General features: G+C 37.5%; 1 protein-coding gene across 3 annotated transcripts in view; it reads left to right on the plus strand.

The window, feature by feature from the left end:
• Positions 1-19526, plus strand: part of LOC146403390 (uncharacterized) — a 311545-nt gene that overhangs the window by 230956 nt on the left and 61063 nt on the right. Inside the window, exons 5-6 of one of the 3 annotated variants that reach the window (XM_084956676.1) lie at positions 4016-4147; positions 18625-18752. The exons of the other annotated variants lie outside the window; for them this stretch is intronic. Of the exons in view, the coding sequence (XP_084812802.1) occupies positions 4016-4121 (106 nt within the window). The 3' untranslated portion in view covers positions 4122-4147; positions 18625-18752. Of the gene's footprint in view, positions 1-4015; positions 4148-18624; positions 18753-19526 lie in introns of those variants that run through there. 3 annotated transcript variants of the gene reach the window in all.

A 19526-nucleotide genomic window follows, 5' to 3' on the forward strand; every position in this document is an offset into this window, starting at 1 on the left:
CATTGAATGTATGCCTTGTTTTCATGTGTCTTACTTAAGTTTTTATTCTGTTGCTATTCATAGACTTTTGCCACTTTATCATCATATGTCTATGTGCATAACTGTGGCAGCACATTGGAGATACTGTGTGAATCACTTTTTGAATTGTGAAATAACATGTAAATATTATTATTAGCCTATTTCTATTGAATTGTAAAATCCCACAAAGTGGTGGTGGTGTAGGATATGTTTATGAAATTCTGTTATATCACTATACAAGGCCAATGATAGTATTGACATGTGTTAGAAAGGGTGTGTTGATAGTTTTTTGAAAAAGGGAAGAATCAGAACCAGCAAAGTTTTTGTGTGCTCTTGGTTCAGTTTGAGCTCTAAAGAAAAAATGTATCAGTTATTATATAGTTCTGAAAATTATTTAGTACCATTATGTTCTTTTTAAAAAAAATTTTCTTATTGGAGTATATTGACTTACAAAGTTGTTTTAATTTCAGGTATACAGCTAAGTAAATCAGTTTTGTATGCACATATATCCACTCCTTTTCAGATTCTTTTCCCATATAGGTTATTACAGAGTATTGAGTAAATTTACCTGTGCTATACAGTAGGTCCTTATTATGCATCTGTTTTATATATAGTAGTGTGTATATATCAATCTCAACCCCCTGGTTTATTCCCCCCCCAGCATTTCCCCTTGGACAAACATAAATATGGTTTTGAAATCTTTGAGTTGTTTCTATTTTGTAAGTTCTATTGTATCATTTAGATTAGATTCTAAATATTAGTGATCTCATATATATTTGTCTTTCTCTGTCTGACCTACTTCACTTAGTATGATAATTTTTAGGTCCATCCATGTTGCTGCAAACCGTTGTGTTGTTTTGTCAGGATCGCCTAGTGTCTCAGTGCTTAGTAAAGTAGGTTTGGTTTTTTTTTTTTTTTCCTTTTTAGGGCTGCACTCATGGCATATGGAATACAGCTGCTGGCCTATGGCACAGCCACAGCAACACAGGATCTGAGCCATGTCTGCAACCTACACCACAGCTCACAGCAAGGCCAGATCCCCAACCCACTGAGCGAGGCCAGGGATCGAATCCACATCCTCGTGGATACTAGTCAGATTTGCTTCTGCTGCACCCCAATGGGAACTCTAGGAATTTGTCAATGAATGAATTAAATATTATTTTTGAGCATTATTTATTTGTTATTTATTAAGATTTCTTCCTACCTTTGTTGATTTTTCTCGCTCTTTATCTCTTTTCTCTTTCTTCCTTCTTTCCCAATACATATCTTGTCTTAATAGCTATTGAAAGCCTTAATGTCCTATAAGTTTTATTTTCTGACATTATCCATTTGAATTAGTGGTCAATGGTCAATACAGCGAGAAGTTAATCATTTACTAATTGGAAGGAGATAATGAATTAACTTAGCCCAAATTACAATTAATATCTGTGGCATTATAAGCTTCTCTTTTCTTATCTCTCTGTACAATGTGTCTGTGCACATACACACACACATATATACACATATACACACACATACATATATGTATGCAGGAATGCTAGGAAATTTTGTTCCTTTGTAGTTTGAGGTCTTTTTCCTTCTTACTACCTACCAAACCAGACTTTTTCTTCACTTGTACTTATCTAGTATTTAGTCTTCAAACAAATACTATTCAATGTATTTTTCAAGAATTTAGCTATATTTCTGAAGATAGACTATACATGTATGGTGGTCTTCAGTTATATAATGTTATCCATATTTAAGGTAGTGATTGACAATGGTAGAGTAAAAATGATCTTTTATATGTCATACCAATGTAAAATGAAAGCCAGTAACTTCTAAAGCAATTTGAAATGGTTCAGATTGATAATTTTTCGCAATAGTACTATCATTTGCATTCTAGGAAGAAATCTGTTTTTATACTAAACTTTAACAATTGCTTTCCCCTACATTTCATTTTAAAATGCTTTCCTACAATGAATTCCCACGAATTACAGAAATAAAACGCAAACTACAATATAATCACATCAAACCAAAATAGCTCATCATGTTTTATTTAGAACTAGATACCAAACATAATATAGAGAATAAAAAATAAAGAGAAAACTCATGTGCACCAAGCTCTGTAGCTAGCATGTACAAAAGTCCTAGATCTGTGTCCTGGGTGATGAAAGAGGCTCTCAATTTAACTACAATAGACTCAGAGCTTGGTTCTCTCTTTCTTCTGCCAAAAATGACGTAGAAATCAAAGAATCTAATGACAAGTGATTTTTCCTGCATCCAGTTCTGAAAATATTTGACCCTGACCAGTTAGATATGGGCATATTTGCATTAGCCTTAGGAAGATTGATTATCTACATTTTTGCAACTGTAGTATTTGTCATTAGGAAGCCTATGTAGGACATAAGCACTGCCTTTCCCACTTTTTGTACTTGGATAACTTATAACTTCTAGTCATCCTTTTTCTTTCTTTCTTTTTTTTTTTTTTTTTTTTTTTGTGTCTCTTTGCCATTTCTTGGGCCGCTCCCGCGGCACATGGAAGTTCCCAGGCTAGGGGATCTAATCGGAGCTGTAGCCACCGGCCTACGCCAGAGCCACAGCAACGCGGGATCTGAGCCGCGTCTGCAACCTACACCACAGCTCACGGCAACGCCGGCTCGTTAACCCACTGAGCAAGGGCAGGGACCGAACCCGCAACCTCATGGTTCCAGTCGGATTCGTTAACCACTGCGCCACGATGGGAACTCCTAGTCATCCTTCTTACTTCAACAAAGTGACTTTCTAGGGGAAGCCCTTGCTGATTATGTCAGATTTCCTTATTATAAGCTCTCATATTGCCATATCTTTCTCATTTTATAAGAACTATCAGCTGCACACTTTAATGTGATTATTTGTGTTCCCTACCCCCACTCCAAATGTAATCTTTGAGATCAAGAACTATTTTTGTTTTTACTGATAATTTTTTACTGTCCCTGAGTGTAGAGTCCAATTCACTTTAGGGGTATTAAATACATGAGTTGAATGAATGCATATGGTAAATTGTACTCAGTAAACTTATAGGAGATAATCTAAAGGAAGAAGAGAAAGAAAACAAATAAAATAAAAGTGTATTTGGGAATGGTGGGACGAGTAGTGGTGAAATATTATCTTCAAATTGAAGGTTGGTGCAAATAAATCATTATGTCCTAACACAGTTCACAGCATTGCTTAATTTTAAGTAACGTGAATAAGAAATGTAATGACTGTAACAAGTACATTCTAGCCAAGGTTTTTATAGAGACTGTAGGCCTAATTACCGCACATAATGTTCTTTGTTATGGTTTTATGGAACCCCATTAAAGAAAGCGATCGGAATGACAGCCATTACTAAGTCTTGTCCACTCTTAACTTCTTTAATCCATTACTTCTTCAGCCAAAGAACATGCAGGACATGAAGAAAAGAACTTCTTTAAGAAGCTAGTTATTACATAGTTCCACATTACATTCTTAGGTAATTTGGGAAACAGTGAGCAATCATTCTAATGATTTGTCTACGGCCATATCACCCTGAATGCACCCAATCTCAACACTCTAATGATTTTACCAAAGAATTCTTTACTGTAGCTGATAGTGTCAAAAGACTGGAAACTAAGAAAGTTTAGATTTGGTATTGATATCTCAATTCTATTGCATATACTCAGTCTTTATTTTGGCTATTTTATTAGAGGTCTTTGAAATGGTCAAGCTTGACATAAAGGCTGATCCCTGTTACAAGAAGACATGTTCTTGATTTAGCCTTACTTTTCATTCTCATTTGTGTTTTGGGTATAGGAAATTCCAATCCTGTTTTTATCCCTTAAAGTTATTAAGAAAACATTTGTAATGATGAATGATACTAAGAATTCTGATGTAAAAATTGTCTATGCTATAAAACACAAAAGTATCCCCAAACAGACAGCTATTGGTGACACACTGCCTCCTGTGTTTCCATCTTTAAACTCCTTTTTTTTTTTTTTTTTTTTTTTTTGCCTTTCTTCAGGAAGCAGGCTCAGATACCAACTCTCTGGTGTTTTTACAACTATGGAGAATGCAGACAGAATTACCTCTCTCTAGAGAGCCATCAGAATCTGCTAAGGTGCTATTGACAGCTTGCCTTGTCTGCTGCAACATAGTAAGCTTTGTCCTTAAAAAGTTTTTGCTTATACTTAGTTAGCTCAATTGGCTAGGTTACCAGTGAGGCCAAGCTCAAGGTGCAGAACTTTAATAGAGTTAATCAGCTTTGTACTATTTTATAGTCACCCACTGTTCCTAAACCTTATCCAACTGTTTTATAAATACATGCTGTCATAAACAACAGGAACCTGGCAAGAGAGGAAATGGTTCAAGACAAATTTATCGTTACTAGCAAATAAACAGCCAAAATAAACAGGGAAGTTAACTAATAATGATTTTATATATGAAGTGCAACATAACATTACTATGGTAAACTATTTTTCCATAATTTTTACTTGTGATTTTTCTTATAGATCACTTGGTCATTGACCTCTCCTACTCTCTGATTCTTTCTTAAACACAAATGCTCAAACGTTACTCGAGAATGACTGTCACACTAACAGATGTAGAATAGTGCTCAACATACAATAGGCTGTTTGTGTCTATTAAAATTTTGAGTGCAAGAAAGAATCAAAAGAAATTTTCTTGTTTTTCAATTTGCACTGTCTTTTTTTTTTAATTTATTTTTTATTGTTATTTCCCCCAGCTCACTTTTTTTTCCCCACTGTACAGCATGGGGACCCAGTTACACATACATATTATGTATACATGTATACATAATATTTTCTCCCATTGTTGTGCTGCTTTATAAGTATCTAGACATAGTTCTCAGTGCTACATAGCAGGATCTTATTGTTAGTCCATTCCAAAAGCAATAGTTTGCGTCCCTTAACCCAAAGCTCCTAATCCCTCCCATTCCCTCCCCTTCCCCCCAGGCAACCACAAGTCTATTCTCCCAGTCCATGATTTTCTTTTCTGTGGAAAGTTTCATATGTGCCCTATGTTAGAATCCAGATGTAAGTGATATCATTTGGTATTTGTCTTTCTCTTTCTGACTTACTTCGCTCAGTATGAGAGTCTCTAGTTCCATCCATGTTGCTGCGAATGGCATTATGTCATTTTTTTTATGGTTGAGTAGTATTCCATTGTGTATATATACCACATTTTCCTAATCCTATCGTCTGTCGATGGACATTTGTGTTGTTTCTATGTCTTGGCTATTGTGAATAACGCTGCAGTGAACATGTGGGTGCATGTGTCTTTTTTAAGGAAAGTTTTGTTTGGATATATGCCTAAGAGTGGGAGTGCTGGGTCATGTGGTAGTTCTGTGGATAGTTTTCTAAGGTACCTCCACACTGTACTCTGTAATGGTTGTACCAGCTTACATTCCCACCAGAAGTGCAGGAAGGTTCCCTTTTCTCCACAGCTTCTCCAGCACTTGTTATTTGTGGACTTACTAATGATGGCCATTCTGACTGGTGTGAGGTGGTATCTCATGGTAGTTTTGATTTGCATTTCTCTAATAATCAGGGATGTTGAACATTTTTTCATGTGCTTGTTGGCTATCTGTATATCTTCTTTGGAGAAATGTCTGTTTAGGGCTTTTTCCCATTTTTCCATTGAGTTGTTGGCTTTTTTTTGCTGTTGAGTTGTATAAGTTGCTTGTATATTTTAGAGATTAAGCCCTTGTCAGTTGCATCATTTGAAACTATTTTCTCCCATTTTGTAAGTTGTCTTTTTGTTTTCTTTTTGGTTTCTTTTGCTGTGCAAAAGCTTTTCAGTTTGATTAGGTCCCACTGGTTTATTTTTGCTTTTATTTCTGTTGCCTTGGGAGACTGATCTGAGAAATCATTTGTAAGGTTGATGTAAGAGGATGTTTTTCCTATGTTCTCTTGTAGGAGTTTGATGGTGTCTTGTCTTATATTTAAGTCTTTAAGCCATTTTGAGTTTATTTTTGTGCATGGTGTGAGGGTGTGTTCTAATTTCATTGATTTGCATGTAGCTGTCCAGGTTTCTGAGCACTTCATCAAAAATTTTTTGAATACTTACTTATTATTTACCAGACACTGTTTGAGGCACAGAGGATTGATCACAGTAGGTACATATTATGCCCTCATGGAGCTTACATTGTAGTGTATGGGTAGGAGAGAGAGAAAAACAGCAAATAATATATTAGGTAGCTATGTATGATAAGAATAAAATAAAGCAGAGAAGTAGGGAATACTGATTATAGGAGTAGGGAATACTGGGGCTAGGGCAAGGTAGGTAATGGTCCTAATTTTATATAAATGATCCAAAAGTACTCTGCAAGATCTGGCCCAGACCAGTGCTCTGCCAAGGGCACATTTTTTTTTTTTTTTTTTTTTTTTGGCCATGCCTGCAGCATGCAGAAGTTCCTGGGCCAGGGATTGTACCCACACAATAGCAGTAACTCAAGCTGCTGCAGAGGCAACACTGGATCCTTATCCTGCTGCACCACAGGTGAACTCCCTGACAAAGGCATGGTTGAATAGAAAAAACTGAAGGGAGAGAGCCATGTGAATACATATACGCAAGTAGCAAATGAAGCAGTAGGGAGATATCTAGCATGACTGGGGAACAGCACAGATCCAGTGTAACTGTAATGGAGTGCTTACCATAAAAAGGATTGATAAATTGAACTATGCTAATTTTAAGAAATTTCCTTCCTCAGAAGATATCATTTAGTGAATGAAATGGCAAGGTGCAGAGTGGAAAACATTTGCAACATATATTTCCAATTAAAGGACTGTTGTCCAAAATCGATGATGTAGTATATATAAAGAATGGAATAGTACTCAGCCATAAAAAATAAAAACAATGCCATTTGCAGCAACATGGTTGGAACTAGAGACTCATACTAAGTGAAGTAAGTTAGAAAGAAAGTACCAAATGATATCACTATATCTGGAATCTAATATATGGCACAAATGAACCTATCTACAGAAAAGAAACAAACTCATGGACTTGGATAACAGAATCCTGGTTGCCAAGGGGGAAGGGGAAGGAGTGGGATGGACTAGAGTTTGGGGTTAGTAGATGTAAACTATTGCATTTAGAGTGGATAAGCAATGAGGTCCTGCTGTGTAGCACAAGGAACTATACCAAGCCACTTGTGATGGAACATGATGGAGGATAATGTGAGGAAAAAAAGATATATATGCATATATATACATATACTGGGATATATATGCATACATATACATATATATATGTATATATATATATATACATATATATATATGTATAGTTGGGTCAGTTTGTTGTACAGCAGAAATTGACAGAACATTGTAAATCAACTATAATATATTAAAAAAAGAAAATATGTTGACATATCTTTATAAAAAATATGAAAGTATATTTCCATGAAAGAAAACAATAACACAGTAGTAAGAAGGGTAAAATATATGAATATGCTTTCAAAAAGTCAATATTCAAAAGGCTTATGAAATTATGAAAAGATGCTCAACTTTATTAATCATTAGAGATTATATTAATCCCTAATTGCAGGTGCAATTTAAAAACCACATTATGATGCCATATCACATCTAGAAGTTGGCTACAAAAAAGGGAAAAGACTCACCATATTGAGTAGTGGCAAGGATATGGAACAACTAGATTTCTTATACATTGCTGTTGGGAGTGTACGTTGGTAAAAATCACTTTGCTAAATTGGAAGTATCTAATAAAGTTGAATATAGTCATATTCCATGACCCCCAAAGTCCAGTTGTAGTATATACTTAGCTAAAGTCCTTTTTGGCTCCTAGAACAGAGATGGGGTAGCTTATAAACATAAAAATTTATTTCTCAAGTAGTGAATATTAATAATCTGAAATAAGGGTGCAGCATGCCAGCTTGAGGGCCCTTTCTGGATGGAGGTGGGAGATAGTGAGATTTTCAGTTTGGTCATGAAACCACTCCCTCTTGAATAAACTAGGATGTTTTCCTTTGCAGAGGGGAAGGAAGAAAATTTTATGAGCTAATAAATGACTTAATTAAGAGCTGAAAACCAAAAAAAAAAAAAAAAAAAAAAAATCCTGAGGCCAATCCATGAATGCTCATGGTGAAGCAGTTATGGAGAATCTAAGTAGATTTGAGTGGTGCTAGTTATTTTGCGAATGATCAGAGATTTTGGCATTCTTTTAATCAGACTTAATTTTAAAAGGCAATAATTTTCTTTTACAAAAAATTAACACCAACCCCTATTAGAGTTATATACTTAAAAGTGCTGTAAAAACAAACTGGGCAATATATATTTTTATTTTTTCTTTTTCCACAAATATTTTTTATATATTTTTATTTTTTCTTTTTCCACAGATATTTCCAGTTGTTTGCAGGGAGAGGTCAGATAGAGATAAAATGGGAGGGGAGTATGTGTTTAACCTTGTTTGGTGTCTTGTTTTATTCTTTGCTTTTCTGCAACTTACAATCTGTAGGCTGGAATTTTCCATCTCCATAAAAGAAGACATAGGCTAAATATCAATATGACTGGAATATGAAATGGATAGATGTATTGGAATCCACCTTAATTTGGTTTATGATAACAGCATTTGCTGACAATACAGGTAGTTTATTTGCAAGCCTTTAAAGAATGAATTACAAGAGGATCAAAGAGAGATTATTTTTCCCTGAGTCTTACTGTTTTCAGTCTGTGTCTTTATGATGACAGTTGATGTCTAATTATTTTAGCTCATCTGTGTACAGTGCTTATCAGTTCCAGATTATTAATTCGATTCCCAGTTGGCTTTGTTCAGTTCCATGGCCACAGGTTAGCTCTGAACTGTCATCTCGTAAATGGGTATTATTGATCACTGAAGACAGAACCAGAGATTGTGAATAAATAAGCTCAAAGCCATCATTGCTGCCAGAAGGGAACTCAACACACAGGTCCACATGGCATATTAGTTTCATCTTCTATATATATAAAAGAAAATAATGACTTTTATTTATGTTGGTATTTAAGGTCTGAAAAGCACCCTGAAATTAGCTTATTTAACCCTCACAGCAACTCATTGAGGTAGTTTTGGTTTTTGGCCATGGCTGCCTTGCTTGATGTGGGGGTCTCAGTTCCCAGACCAGGTATTGAACAGCAGTGAAAGTGCCAAATCCTAACCACTAGACCACCAGGAAACTCCCTTGTTGAGGTAGAATTTTATCTCCCTTTTACTTATGAGAAAATGAGACTCAGTGAGGTTAAATATGGCAGGAGGAAAGATGATGTGCTTTGAGCTCAGATAAAGTTTCATTTGAAGTCTAGCTTTGATAGTATATAGCAATGTAAAGTGGGAAAAGTTACCTAGTTTCTTAATAAAATAGGATTAAAAGTATGTGCCTCACATTGTAAAGGTTAAAAGAAAAGATGCATATAAATCACTTAGCATTAAGCCTCACATATAATATTTTAGTAAAGTCTGCTTGAGACCACACAATTCATGGCAGAACTAGGGCTTGCACATGGATCCTCTGACAGTAAGTTGAATGCCCTCAGGTGTTAATGACAGCTGTTATTGGGTGAAATGAAGCCTAGAGATGGAAAATCACCATCACTTTCCCCTGCCTGTGCATTAGAAGCACTTGAGTATGGTAGGATACTTGGGTTTTTCCCAAATGTTCTCCATGTCTTTCTTGGCACATGGCTGTCTCATCTCTGACTATGTTTCCCAGTCAAATGACTTAACTCCTCACCAAGAAGTTGAGGGAGTCGGTGTGAGCAACTTCTACCCCACTGCTGGTAAGGAAATTGTTTGACTTGAATGTCTACTCTTTACCTTACCAAAAGCTAGAAAGTAAATATGACAGTGGCCTCACTTTGACCCAAGAGTCAAGGCAAGACTGTAGCCAAAAAGTTTTTAAAATGCTTTTTTTTTTTTAAATATAGCCAGTATTTTTAGTAAGTATAAATGGAGCACAGCTTTTGCAATTGTGAATCATTATGCTGTACACCTGTAACTTATAAATGTTGTACATCAACTGTACTTCAGTTAAAAAAAAAAAGTGCTTATTTGTAAACTGGTTGTATGGACGAACAAGGAGGAAAACTGGAATCTTTAATGATTAGGTGGAGTCCATGTACTCTGCCTATCTGGGTCATTCATGCCAGGACCGTTAAGAAAGAAAGGAAAACATTCCTATCTTATTTATGCTGCTGCATTTTTTGGGGGGTAGGTGGGGGAAGGATCTGCTCTTTGCTTTAGAAGCTTAATCTTTAAGCCACTTATGGAACTTTAAAGAAATATCAACAGTCAAGCCCTATCAGACTTTAAAATCATAATCTTTGTGAGATTCAGAAATCTATGTTAATAAATTGTACTTATGGATAGCTAGACTTGGAAACCACTGGTCTGCGTAACGAAAGATCCTTTTCTATGGAAGCCTTCACTTTTTATAGAATGAGAAAGACTAGGAGGAGAGGAAGGAAAAACTAGAGAGAAGAACAAAGCAAATAAACAGAAGGTGAGACAAGACTGAAGTTTCCTAATGTTTCTGATGGTTTTTCTGTTTTTGGATCCAATCCCTTTTAGGGTTTTTAAAGTCGACTTAGCATGGCTGCTCTTAAGATACTTGCATAGCCTTAAAACTGTGAAAAGATAAAATATTTATTTACAATTTTCCCTGCCTTCCAAGGAGGTGGGTACCTTGCTGCCTTGATGAAGAGGAGCCTGGAGAGTTAGAGACCTGAATCTTTCTGCTTAAGAAAAGAGATACAGGTCAGAGTCCTAGAATTTTATTGGAAATGCTAGAAGAGCAGGACTTGGAAAGAAGAAAGAGACTGTTACATTGTCAGGGAACCTTTGGGGAAATGATGGAAATTTGGTCATACTGTATGATATAAGCCCTTTTTACCATCTTCCCACACGTATCTTTTTTTTTTTTTTTTTTTTTTTTTTTTGGCTGCGCCCGCAGCATGCAGAAATTCCAAGGCCAGGGATCAAACCCCTGCCTTGGGGGTGACCTGAGCCACAGCAGTGACAATGCCAGGTCCTTAACTGCTACCAGGAACTCTTGCTATAGCTAGTATGTTGAAGAGTTGGATATATCTGGTTGCCCAGGATGTTTCCAAGTACTAGTTCATCTTCCAGGTTGGTAAGAGATGAGATGACCATTTGTCCCTAGGCTCTAACCAGTATCGCTTACAGTAGCTGCTTTCTGTAATTAGCAACCAAAAAAGCACCAGTTAAAACTGTTTGTCCTATATAGATACAAACTTAGCCTTTCAGTATAATCCTCTTGTTAACTTCTATATACCTCTTCAATTTTTGATACTCATCTCTGTGTTTTTCAAGAATGGCCCTTGAATGTTTATTCCTTCCACACCTGATACTTATACTTGAGATATCAAGTGGAGTTTAGGAAGAGAAAAATGATGCCAGCATTTTCAATTGGGTATGGTAGTCATCTTTATCTTCCTGTTTTAGACTGCTACTCATATGATGATGAACAGCCTCGTTTCACTTTGTAACAGCTGCATTTTATTGTTGCAGCTTGTTATGTTTGTAAAAAGCCCATAGGTTACAAATTGGCTCAAGTGCAGAATGTTCTGATTAATGATCATCTTCAAAATGACAAGTGATAAAGCACTTGAGGATTCAGTGGATGAAGAGACAACCCTGTAACATTATTGGAGGCCCTCAAATTTCTAGTCACTGTAGAAATATCTTCTTAAAGATGGGCTGACACCTACGTCCTCCAAGAGATTAGAATTTTGGACACGCACTTCCATCTTTTGTCAAATAGCTGTTGCCAAGTACTATTACACTTTAGTCAGACAAAGGGCAGAGTATATGCATGGTATTTGAGAAATGTAGAAATCTTTATAGTATAGCATATTACTGTTTTTTATCTTTTGCATTTAGGATATAAACTAATAAAATCCAGGATTTCCTTTTGGAATCTAAAGAGACTATATTCAGAATTTCAGGACTATCTCGTAAGGATTAGTAGAGGATCTGTGCTGGGAGAGTTGATTCGTTTGTGAACTGTTTGGCTATTCAATTTTTTTTTTAATAACTTTTCAGAACAGAGTAATTCCTTCTACTGCTATAACGTTTCCTCAAGATACCCATATGGGGCATACTTTAGATGAAGTAGAGTCTCTGGTTGGCAAGTAGCTTCCTTTCATTTCACTCTATTATTAAGAATCACTTTTCAAACCATTTTTTAAAAAATTTACACCTGGAATAGAAAAATGGAGGATTCTAAATATGTCTTTGAAAATTAATACTGTAGTAAGCCTTCTTGCCATCTAAGGAATTGAAACTTAGCTGCAGATTCTCTCTAAGTGGGCTCTCTGGATGCAGAGCAGGATTCAGTTAGTGAATAAGAGGAAGAGTGTATTGAAAACAAGGGAATGTTATGATGGCAATCAGCAAGCATTAAACAGTGCAGTTTTTTAAAAATGAGCTCTGAGTCAGAAGTCATAATCACTCAGTCACCTGCTGGGTTCATTTGCCCTTCAGAAATGAGGACAACTCAAGATGTAGAACATTTTAATAGAATAGTGCCAGACAAGCTAGTTACACAGAATTTTATTTGACAGGCTGGAACTTGTTTCCAACATTCCTTTTCTGAATTACATGAAAAACTGAATTCTAGGGTACATTGTGAAAGGATAAATTGTAAATGATCTAAAAATAAAATAAAAGTATCTTTTTCTCCATTTCTGTACCCAGATTATCTTCCCGTGGCTGTGACTACCAGATCCCACAATAAAGCAATTAAAAAGTTCATTTAATAGGCTTACTCCAGTGACAGGCCTGAAAGATAAAATAACACAAACAGATGTACTGTTTGAGCATGCAGTTAGGTAAAATAAACTTGATAGAGGCATTACAGTGAAAATAGTGAGGCATTACAACCAATTATTTCCTTTGCAAAGTCTTTGTAAAGACCTTCATACCAACTGACTTTCCAGTCTTATCTTCTAAGAGAATAACAGAATTAACTTGGTTATTAATAATTTTTATCTTTGTTGAAAATTTTGGACACATTTACTGCTTCTGATAAGAGGGAAAGAGCTCATGTTCGTTCTGACTTTCATTCCATGTTCATGAATATATAAAGCTTTGCAAATTCATACATACACAGTTTGACCTGTAGTTCACAAAAGCAAAGCAGACTGAATTGGATGGGAAATGATGAGGACCACTCTTTGTTTCATAAGCTATTCTTTGTCTGGTTGGGAATAGCATGTTTCAGAATGGCCTCCAAATAGTCTATTTTAGGGGCCCCTGGGACCTCGAAACACGATCTAACCTTGTTTCTCCAACAATGCTTTCTCAACAGTATTTCCTCCATCCCTCTGAAGAGCATCATAAATCAGATCTTATATTTTATTTTGTGATTCTTACTATATTACTGTGTTAATTGTAGAAAATTCAGAAATGATAAATTAGAATCCCATAACTCTATCTCCAGACATAACTGATAGTAACACTTCAGTTTCTTTTCTTTTTATTTCTTTCTTTTTTTTTAAAAAAAAATTATAGTTGATTTACAGTGTTCTGTCAATTTCTGCAGTTCAGCAAAGTGACCCAACTAACTACACACACACACACACACACACACACACACACACTCTTTTTCTCACATTATCCTCCATCATGTTCTGTCACAAGTGATTGGATATAGTTCCCTGTGCTATACAGAAGGACCTCAGTGCTTATACATTCTAAATCAGTTTCTTTTCTTTCTTCCTACCTACCACTCTTCCTTTCTGTCATCTTTCCCTCCTTCCTACTTTTTCTGTCAGGTTAAATCAGATTGTAAATAAAGAGGACAGTCTTGTGTTATAGAGGAATCATCATTTGGAAGCAAAATCTCTACTAGGCCATTTTGGTACATCTGTTCCTCAGGTATGTGATGGATGTACACAGACAAAACCATTTCCACAATATTTAGGATTCTGCTTAAGAGCTCCTTAGCTTCTTCTCATATAGAGCCTTTTTGTAGAGTCTTATCTGTAACGTGTAACATAAGCATTAGAGGCTGTATTGAAGTGGCAGCTATTAAGAGAGAGTATCTTATTCTGGCTTAAGCATTGGCTCAGCTTATGGAGAACATCTGAGAGAGGATAGTGGGAATGTTTATTTTTTCATTTCCAACCTAGTTAAGAGCCACACAAGGGGAATGGGCTATTTATGAGTAATGCAGTAATGAAATACAGGTTCTTGAGTCAGGCAGGCTTAGCCGGGATGAGTTACCTTAAAGAAATTGCTCATGTTCTGCAAACTTCCACGTCCTCATCTGTAAAATATAGATAATAATGGTGTCTAGCTTATAGGGTTTTTGTGAGCATCTCTCTCTCTCTCTGTACCCTTACTATAATACCTTTCTCCAAAATAAGCTCTATATTGATTTTGATAGAAGTTAGAATTTCTTAGGTCCAGTTCTTGGAAAAATACTCTGAGAGAGCAAGGTGTTTCCTAAGGTGTGTTTTCTCACTCAGGAAAACACCTGAAAGGAAGGAGGGGAGGCAGGAATAGGCAAAGAAAAAAGCTGACCTGGAATGCAGTTGCAGTAAAGACCTCTGGTGATCCCACAGGAAGCTCTGGAGCTGGGTGGCCATTCCGGATTGTTCCAAGTTGAAGCAGTGCTGGAACTTTGTATCCATGCCTTGAGTGGTCCTTGGATGTTAGCTGCCCCAGGGTAGCAGGTGTGAACTTGGATTTAGTGGCTTACCTTGAGTGAGGGTGGTTCCCAGCGAGTGACAGAGCTTTGAGGTGTCAGCAGCCAACACTCATGGCAGCTGGGGGAAAAAACACATGCCTCAGTCACGAAGGGGCTGTCTGAGCTGTGCACCACTTCATCTTCTACTCGGTACCCATATGCCACTTACAACCTCTTGCTTCTTATAGTAAGTTCATCTCATTTAGGAAAAGATTCTCCAGGATTCTGGTTTTTATCATGTCCTGGGAAACATACAAGACAAAGGTTAATGAGAAGATACTGCAACTTCCAACCCTGCTGCTGGTCTCAGGGCCACAGCCAATGATCACCATCTTCCTCCTCCACTACCCAGTGTAGATTTTGAAATCCTCAGCTAGTAGTTCTGATATTCTGGTGACTTACTTAAAAGTACCCTAGACCTTTATCCTGTGAAGTTTGAGTCCCTGGTCATCAGTCATGTTTTTCTAGGAATATAGATGCTGCTTTTATTCATTTACCTTCAAAATTTGGCATAGGAAATTTTGAGGAATCTGAGAGAGGGTCAAGTGCCAAGTGTACTTTTCCTGCCTACATGTGTAAGAGTAGATACCTCCTACTGATGCTCAAGGTCATTTATGCCTGCAGTGTGGTGAATACTTTCTGCGACTCTAGTTGTTTGGCACATGAATCCTAAAGTGACTGGGCAATGGCTGCAGCTCACTGTGTTCCCTGATGGAAGGATTTACCCTCTTGAAACCAGAACCTCTACAACAGAAGGGTCCAGATGAGTAGGTATGAGGAACACAGATTCTCCAGTTGGGCCACTGGGAGTGTGATAAGCAGAGCTGCTCCTACTGATGTTTTTTTGATTCTTGGGCCTGTGTATTTTGTTCGGTAGGGGCCCAGCACCATACAGTAGTCATTCCTCTAGGATGTATGTTGTGTCCTTAATGTTGGCACCCTATCCTCAAAGGCACCTTCAAACTGATGCCTCAGCTCTGCTTTCAAAAGACTGTTCCATTGCTCTTTCAATCTAGTAGGTTCTGGTGGTGCGGTTTTTAGCGGAACCAATGAACATCCTGATGTACCTGCTTTGCTATGAAATGTGTCCCTTAGTCCAATGCAGTATTAAGAGGAATCCCCATGTCAGGACATCAAATGTTCTTTAAACCCTTGTGGAGTGGTACTGGCCAAGACCTAGAGAGCAAGAAAGACATCTCACATTCGGAATATGTGTTGATCTCAGTTAAGAAAAGGCCTCTTTGATAATTGAAGGTGTCCAGTGAAATCAGGTTGCTATCAAGTAGTTGGTTGGGTCTTCTCTAGAAATGGTGACATATCAGGGGCTGGCCTCAGGGAAGGAACAAAGCAGCTTCCTTCATCCAAGGGTAATTTTTGGACGACATGTAGCTTTGCTCCTGCCAACTGGAGGAATGAATATTCCAGGCCTGAAGGGTATTCTGGGCTGACATACTACTGCATCCACTACCCATAGGACATAAATCTAGTTGTCTTAAGTTTTTTAAAAAAGGAGAAGGAAATTTATTGGAAGAATTTTAGATTTAGGGATAACACATGGAATCCAAACGTGTTAAAACATCTAAAAAGGGGCAGAAAGCACACTGGCTCTAGGGAAAGTACTGCTGTCAATCCGATTTAGCTTCAGTAACTTCTAATCTTGGTTTGAATGTCTCATTCTCAAATTTCAAATTCCTAGGATGGAAAAGGTAATTGCCCAAGTTTAGGCCTCAATTAGTCAATGAGAAAGTGATGTAGAATCTGTTTCAGAGATACGGCCTCCAGGAACCCATCCTATGTTAGGGAGGAGGAGTACATCCAGATGAGCAGGGTCTCCGTCAGCCGAGCAGCCAATCTAGCAAATATTTAGTCACTTTCCCCCTCTTTTTTTTTTTTTCCTTTTCTAGGGCTGCTTCCCGCGGCACATGGAGGTTCCCAGGCTAGGGGTTGAATAGGAGCTGTAGTCGCCGGCCTACACCACAGCTCACAGCAACACCAGATCCTTCACCCACTGAGCAAGGCCAGGGATGGAACCTGCAACCTCATGGTTTCTAGTCATATTTGTTAACCACTGCACCATGATGGGAACTCCCCCCCTCTTTTTTATAAAAATACTAATTTACAAGTTTTTGCAACTGTATTTTTTCAGAACTTAAATTTATTGTATACTCCAATCACATATATGTATGTGTGTGTGTATGTATCCCATTGTGGCTCAGCAGGTAAAGAACCCAGGATAGTGTCTGTGAGGATGTGGGTTCGAACCTTGGCCTTGCTCAGTGGGTTAAGGATCCACCATTGCTGCAGTCTGTGGTATAGGTCCACATATATGGCTCAGATCCTCGGATCTGGTGTTGCTGTGGCTCTGGCATAGCCCTCAGCTGCAGCTCTGATTTGATTCCTAATCTGGGAACTTCCATATGCCGTAGGTGTGGCCATAAAAAGAAAAAAAAGAAAAAAAAAAGAAAATTTATTGTACATTTCAATCATATCTATCTTTCTTTATTCCTATCTATCTCCTAAGTCAACATTATATAACCTGCATAAAGCCAAGATGTTCATGGCTCAGTTGTACATGAATTGCAATTCAAGAGATATTTCCTGTACTCAGGGATTTATCTTCAATTGGATAATTAGAGGTATCTCTATCTTTACTATTGGTCATGTTAAAAAATACATATACTGAGGAAGAAGTCGAGTGCTTTGATACCAAAACTCTCTAAAACTCCTTTAAGAAAGCTTTTTTAATTGTTATTTTTTAAAATGCCAAGGAAAACATAATACTACAAAAGCTCCTTTAAATTTTTCTTTCAGCACCTATCTGTGGTTGATTGATTACATGGATGGCACCGTTATTTTGGTTCCCTCTCTGTGTCCACACCTGTGATAATTTGTTGCATTTACTAGTCTTCAATAATCAGAGCTCCTTGTACCTGTGTCCTTGTGTAGTATGTTCCTGCACTGATCCTGAACTTTGTTACTTTTCTTTGACTATGGGACTTGCTTTGGCTAATGGGAAATTGTGACACAAAACGCTTATTCTGTGGGGCTTGGTTTCTTCAGCTTTTGTAAACCAATCACCATGAAGAATCCCCATAGGGGTTATCCTATTGATGGTACAGGGTCCAATTAACAGCCAATACCAACTGTCAGACCGATGTGTAAAGGCATCTTAGATTATCTGGTCTCAGCTTAATTACTCATTAAGCTCATGAAGGATCTGCAGAAGAATCACACCAAATAGTGAGTAAATTAAATGGTAATTATTTTATGTTACTGAGCTTTGGGGTCACTTTTAATGAAATAAATATAACATAACACCTTTGCCTTATGACTCAGCATTTTCTCTTACTAAAGAGGCAGAATCCATTTTACCATCTCTTGATTCTGAGTTTGGTCATAGGACTTGCTTTGGACAATGGGATATTAGTGGATATGATGCAAGTAGAGGCTTGAAAAAGCACTTTACAATTTTGCTTTCTCTCTTGCTCCTGTGCCTTTGCTATGAGGAAATCTGGCTTGTGGAGAAGAGACCCAGTTCGGAAATGCTCAGTTTTAACTGAGGCTATTCAAGATCAAATGCCCAGCTAAGGCCAGAATTGCCAAGCCAAAATTGCCAGCCTGAATTGATTACTCACAGCCTCATGACTAAACAAATGTCTGTTGTTTTAAGCTGTGAGTTTTAGGGTAATTTGTTATGCAGCATTATTGTGAATAAATAACTAATGCAATCTCCCTTGCCTAAAGGTTATGCATTCACAGCAGCTGCTAAAACATTGCCTCATCTTCCCAAATCTTTCCACATGGTTCTCTCAATGCCCTAATTTTCTCAGTGTATGTTTATTTCATTCTCTTTTCTCAAGCCCATCTTGGTGACTCAGGTCTGAACTCTATTTTTGGTCTTGCTTCCCTAGGGCCTCTATCATCACCTCGGACCTGATGAGCCTCCATAACTCTGAGAATTATGCAGCTCTCACTTTTTATGATAAAGCTTGGGATTTTTGAATAATTGATGGATAAAAATAACATTTGTTGTGACTGACTCAATCGATTCTGATGCTCATTGCTTGCCTTTACTATTCTTGGATAGCTGGCTCCCTACAACAGTCCTTCTAATAGAAACATAAAAATGGAACTTTTCTCCCCATTTTGATTTTGGTTATGAATTCCACATGCAAATCCATGCTGCTTTTCAGCCTGCTCTACAAGCTTTCTAGGGCAGGGAAATAGTTTATCAGGGACATGGAAAGTCTGGTGTTTGGGATTCCTAGAATAAACTCAGATGATGCCTCTGTGCATTCTCACTTAACCTTCTGGCTGTATCAGTCACACAGCATTAGTGCTGTGTGCTAATTATGACTCAGAGGACTCCTGGTGAGATGGTGCTGTCTAGAAATTTCTCTACTTATGGTGTAGGTATAGGTGTGGTACAGAGGCTTCTTAGGCCAATTGGAAGACCCACAGCAACCAAATCTCCAGGGGATCTGGTTATTAAAAACACAAATTTGAGCTAGTCCAAGCATGTCTGATCCATCTTTCTCTTGCGAAAGAAAACCCTAATTTCTAAAATATAATGGGTATGCATTGAAATGGGAATAAGGAGTTCTTGCCATGGTGCAGTGGGTTAAGAATCTGACTGTGGAGTTCTCATCATGGCTCAGTGGAAGCGAATCTGACTGGCATCCATGAGACGCAGGTTTGATCCCTGGCCCCACTCAGACACTGCCATGAGCTGTGGTGTAGGTTGCAGATGTGGCTCGGATCCCGAGTTGCTGTGGCTATGGTTGTGATGTAGGCCGGAGCTATAGCTCCAATT

The sequence above is a fragment of the Sus scrofa genome, chromosome 5, assembly GCF_054392235.1.
Source record: "Sus scrofa isolate SSC_HxYL_T2T_F1_AM1 chromosome 5, Sscrofa_HxYL_maternal_Yorkshire_Landrace_v2.0, whole genome shotgun sequence".
Classification (NCBI taxonomy): Eukaryota; Metazoa; Chordata; class Mammalia; order Artiodactyla; family Suidae; genus Sus; species Sus scrofa.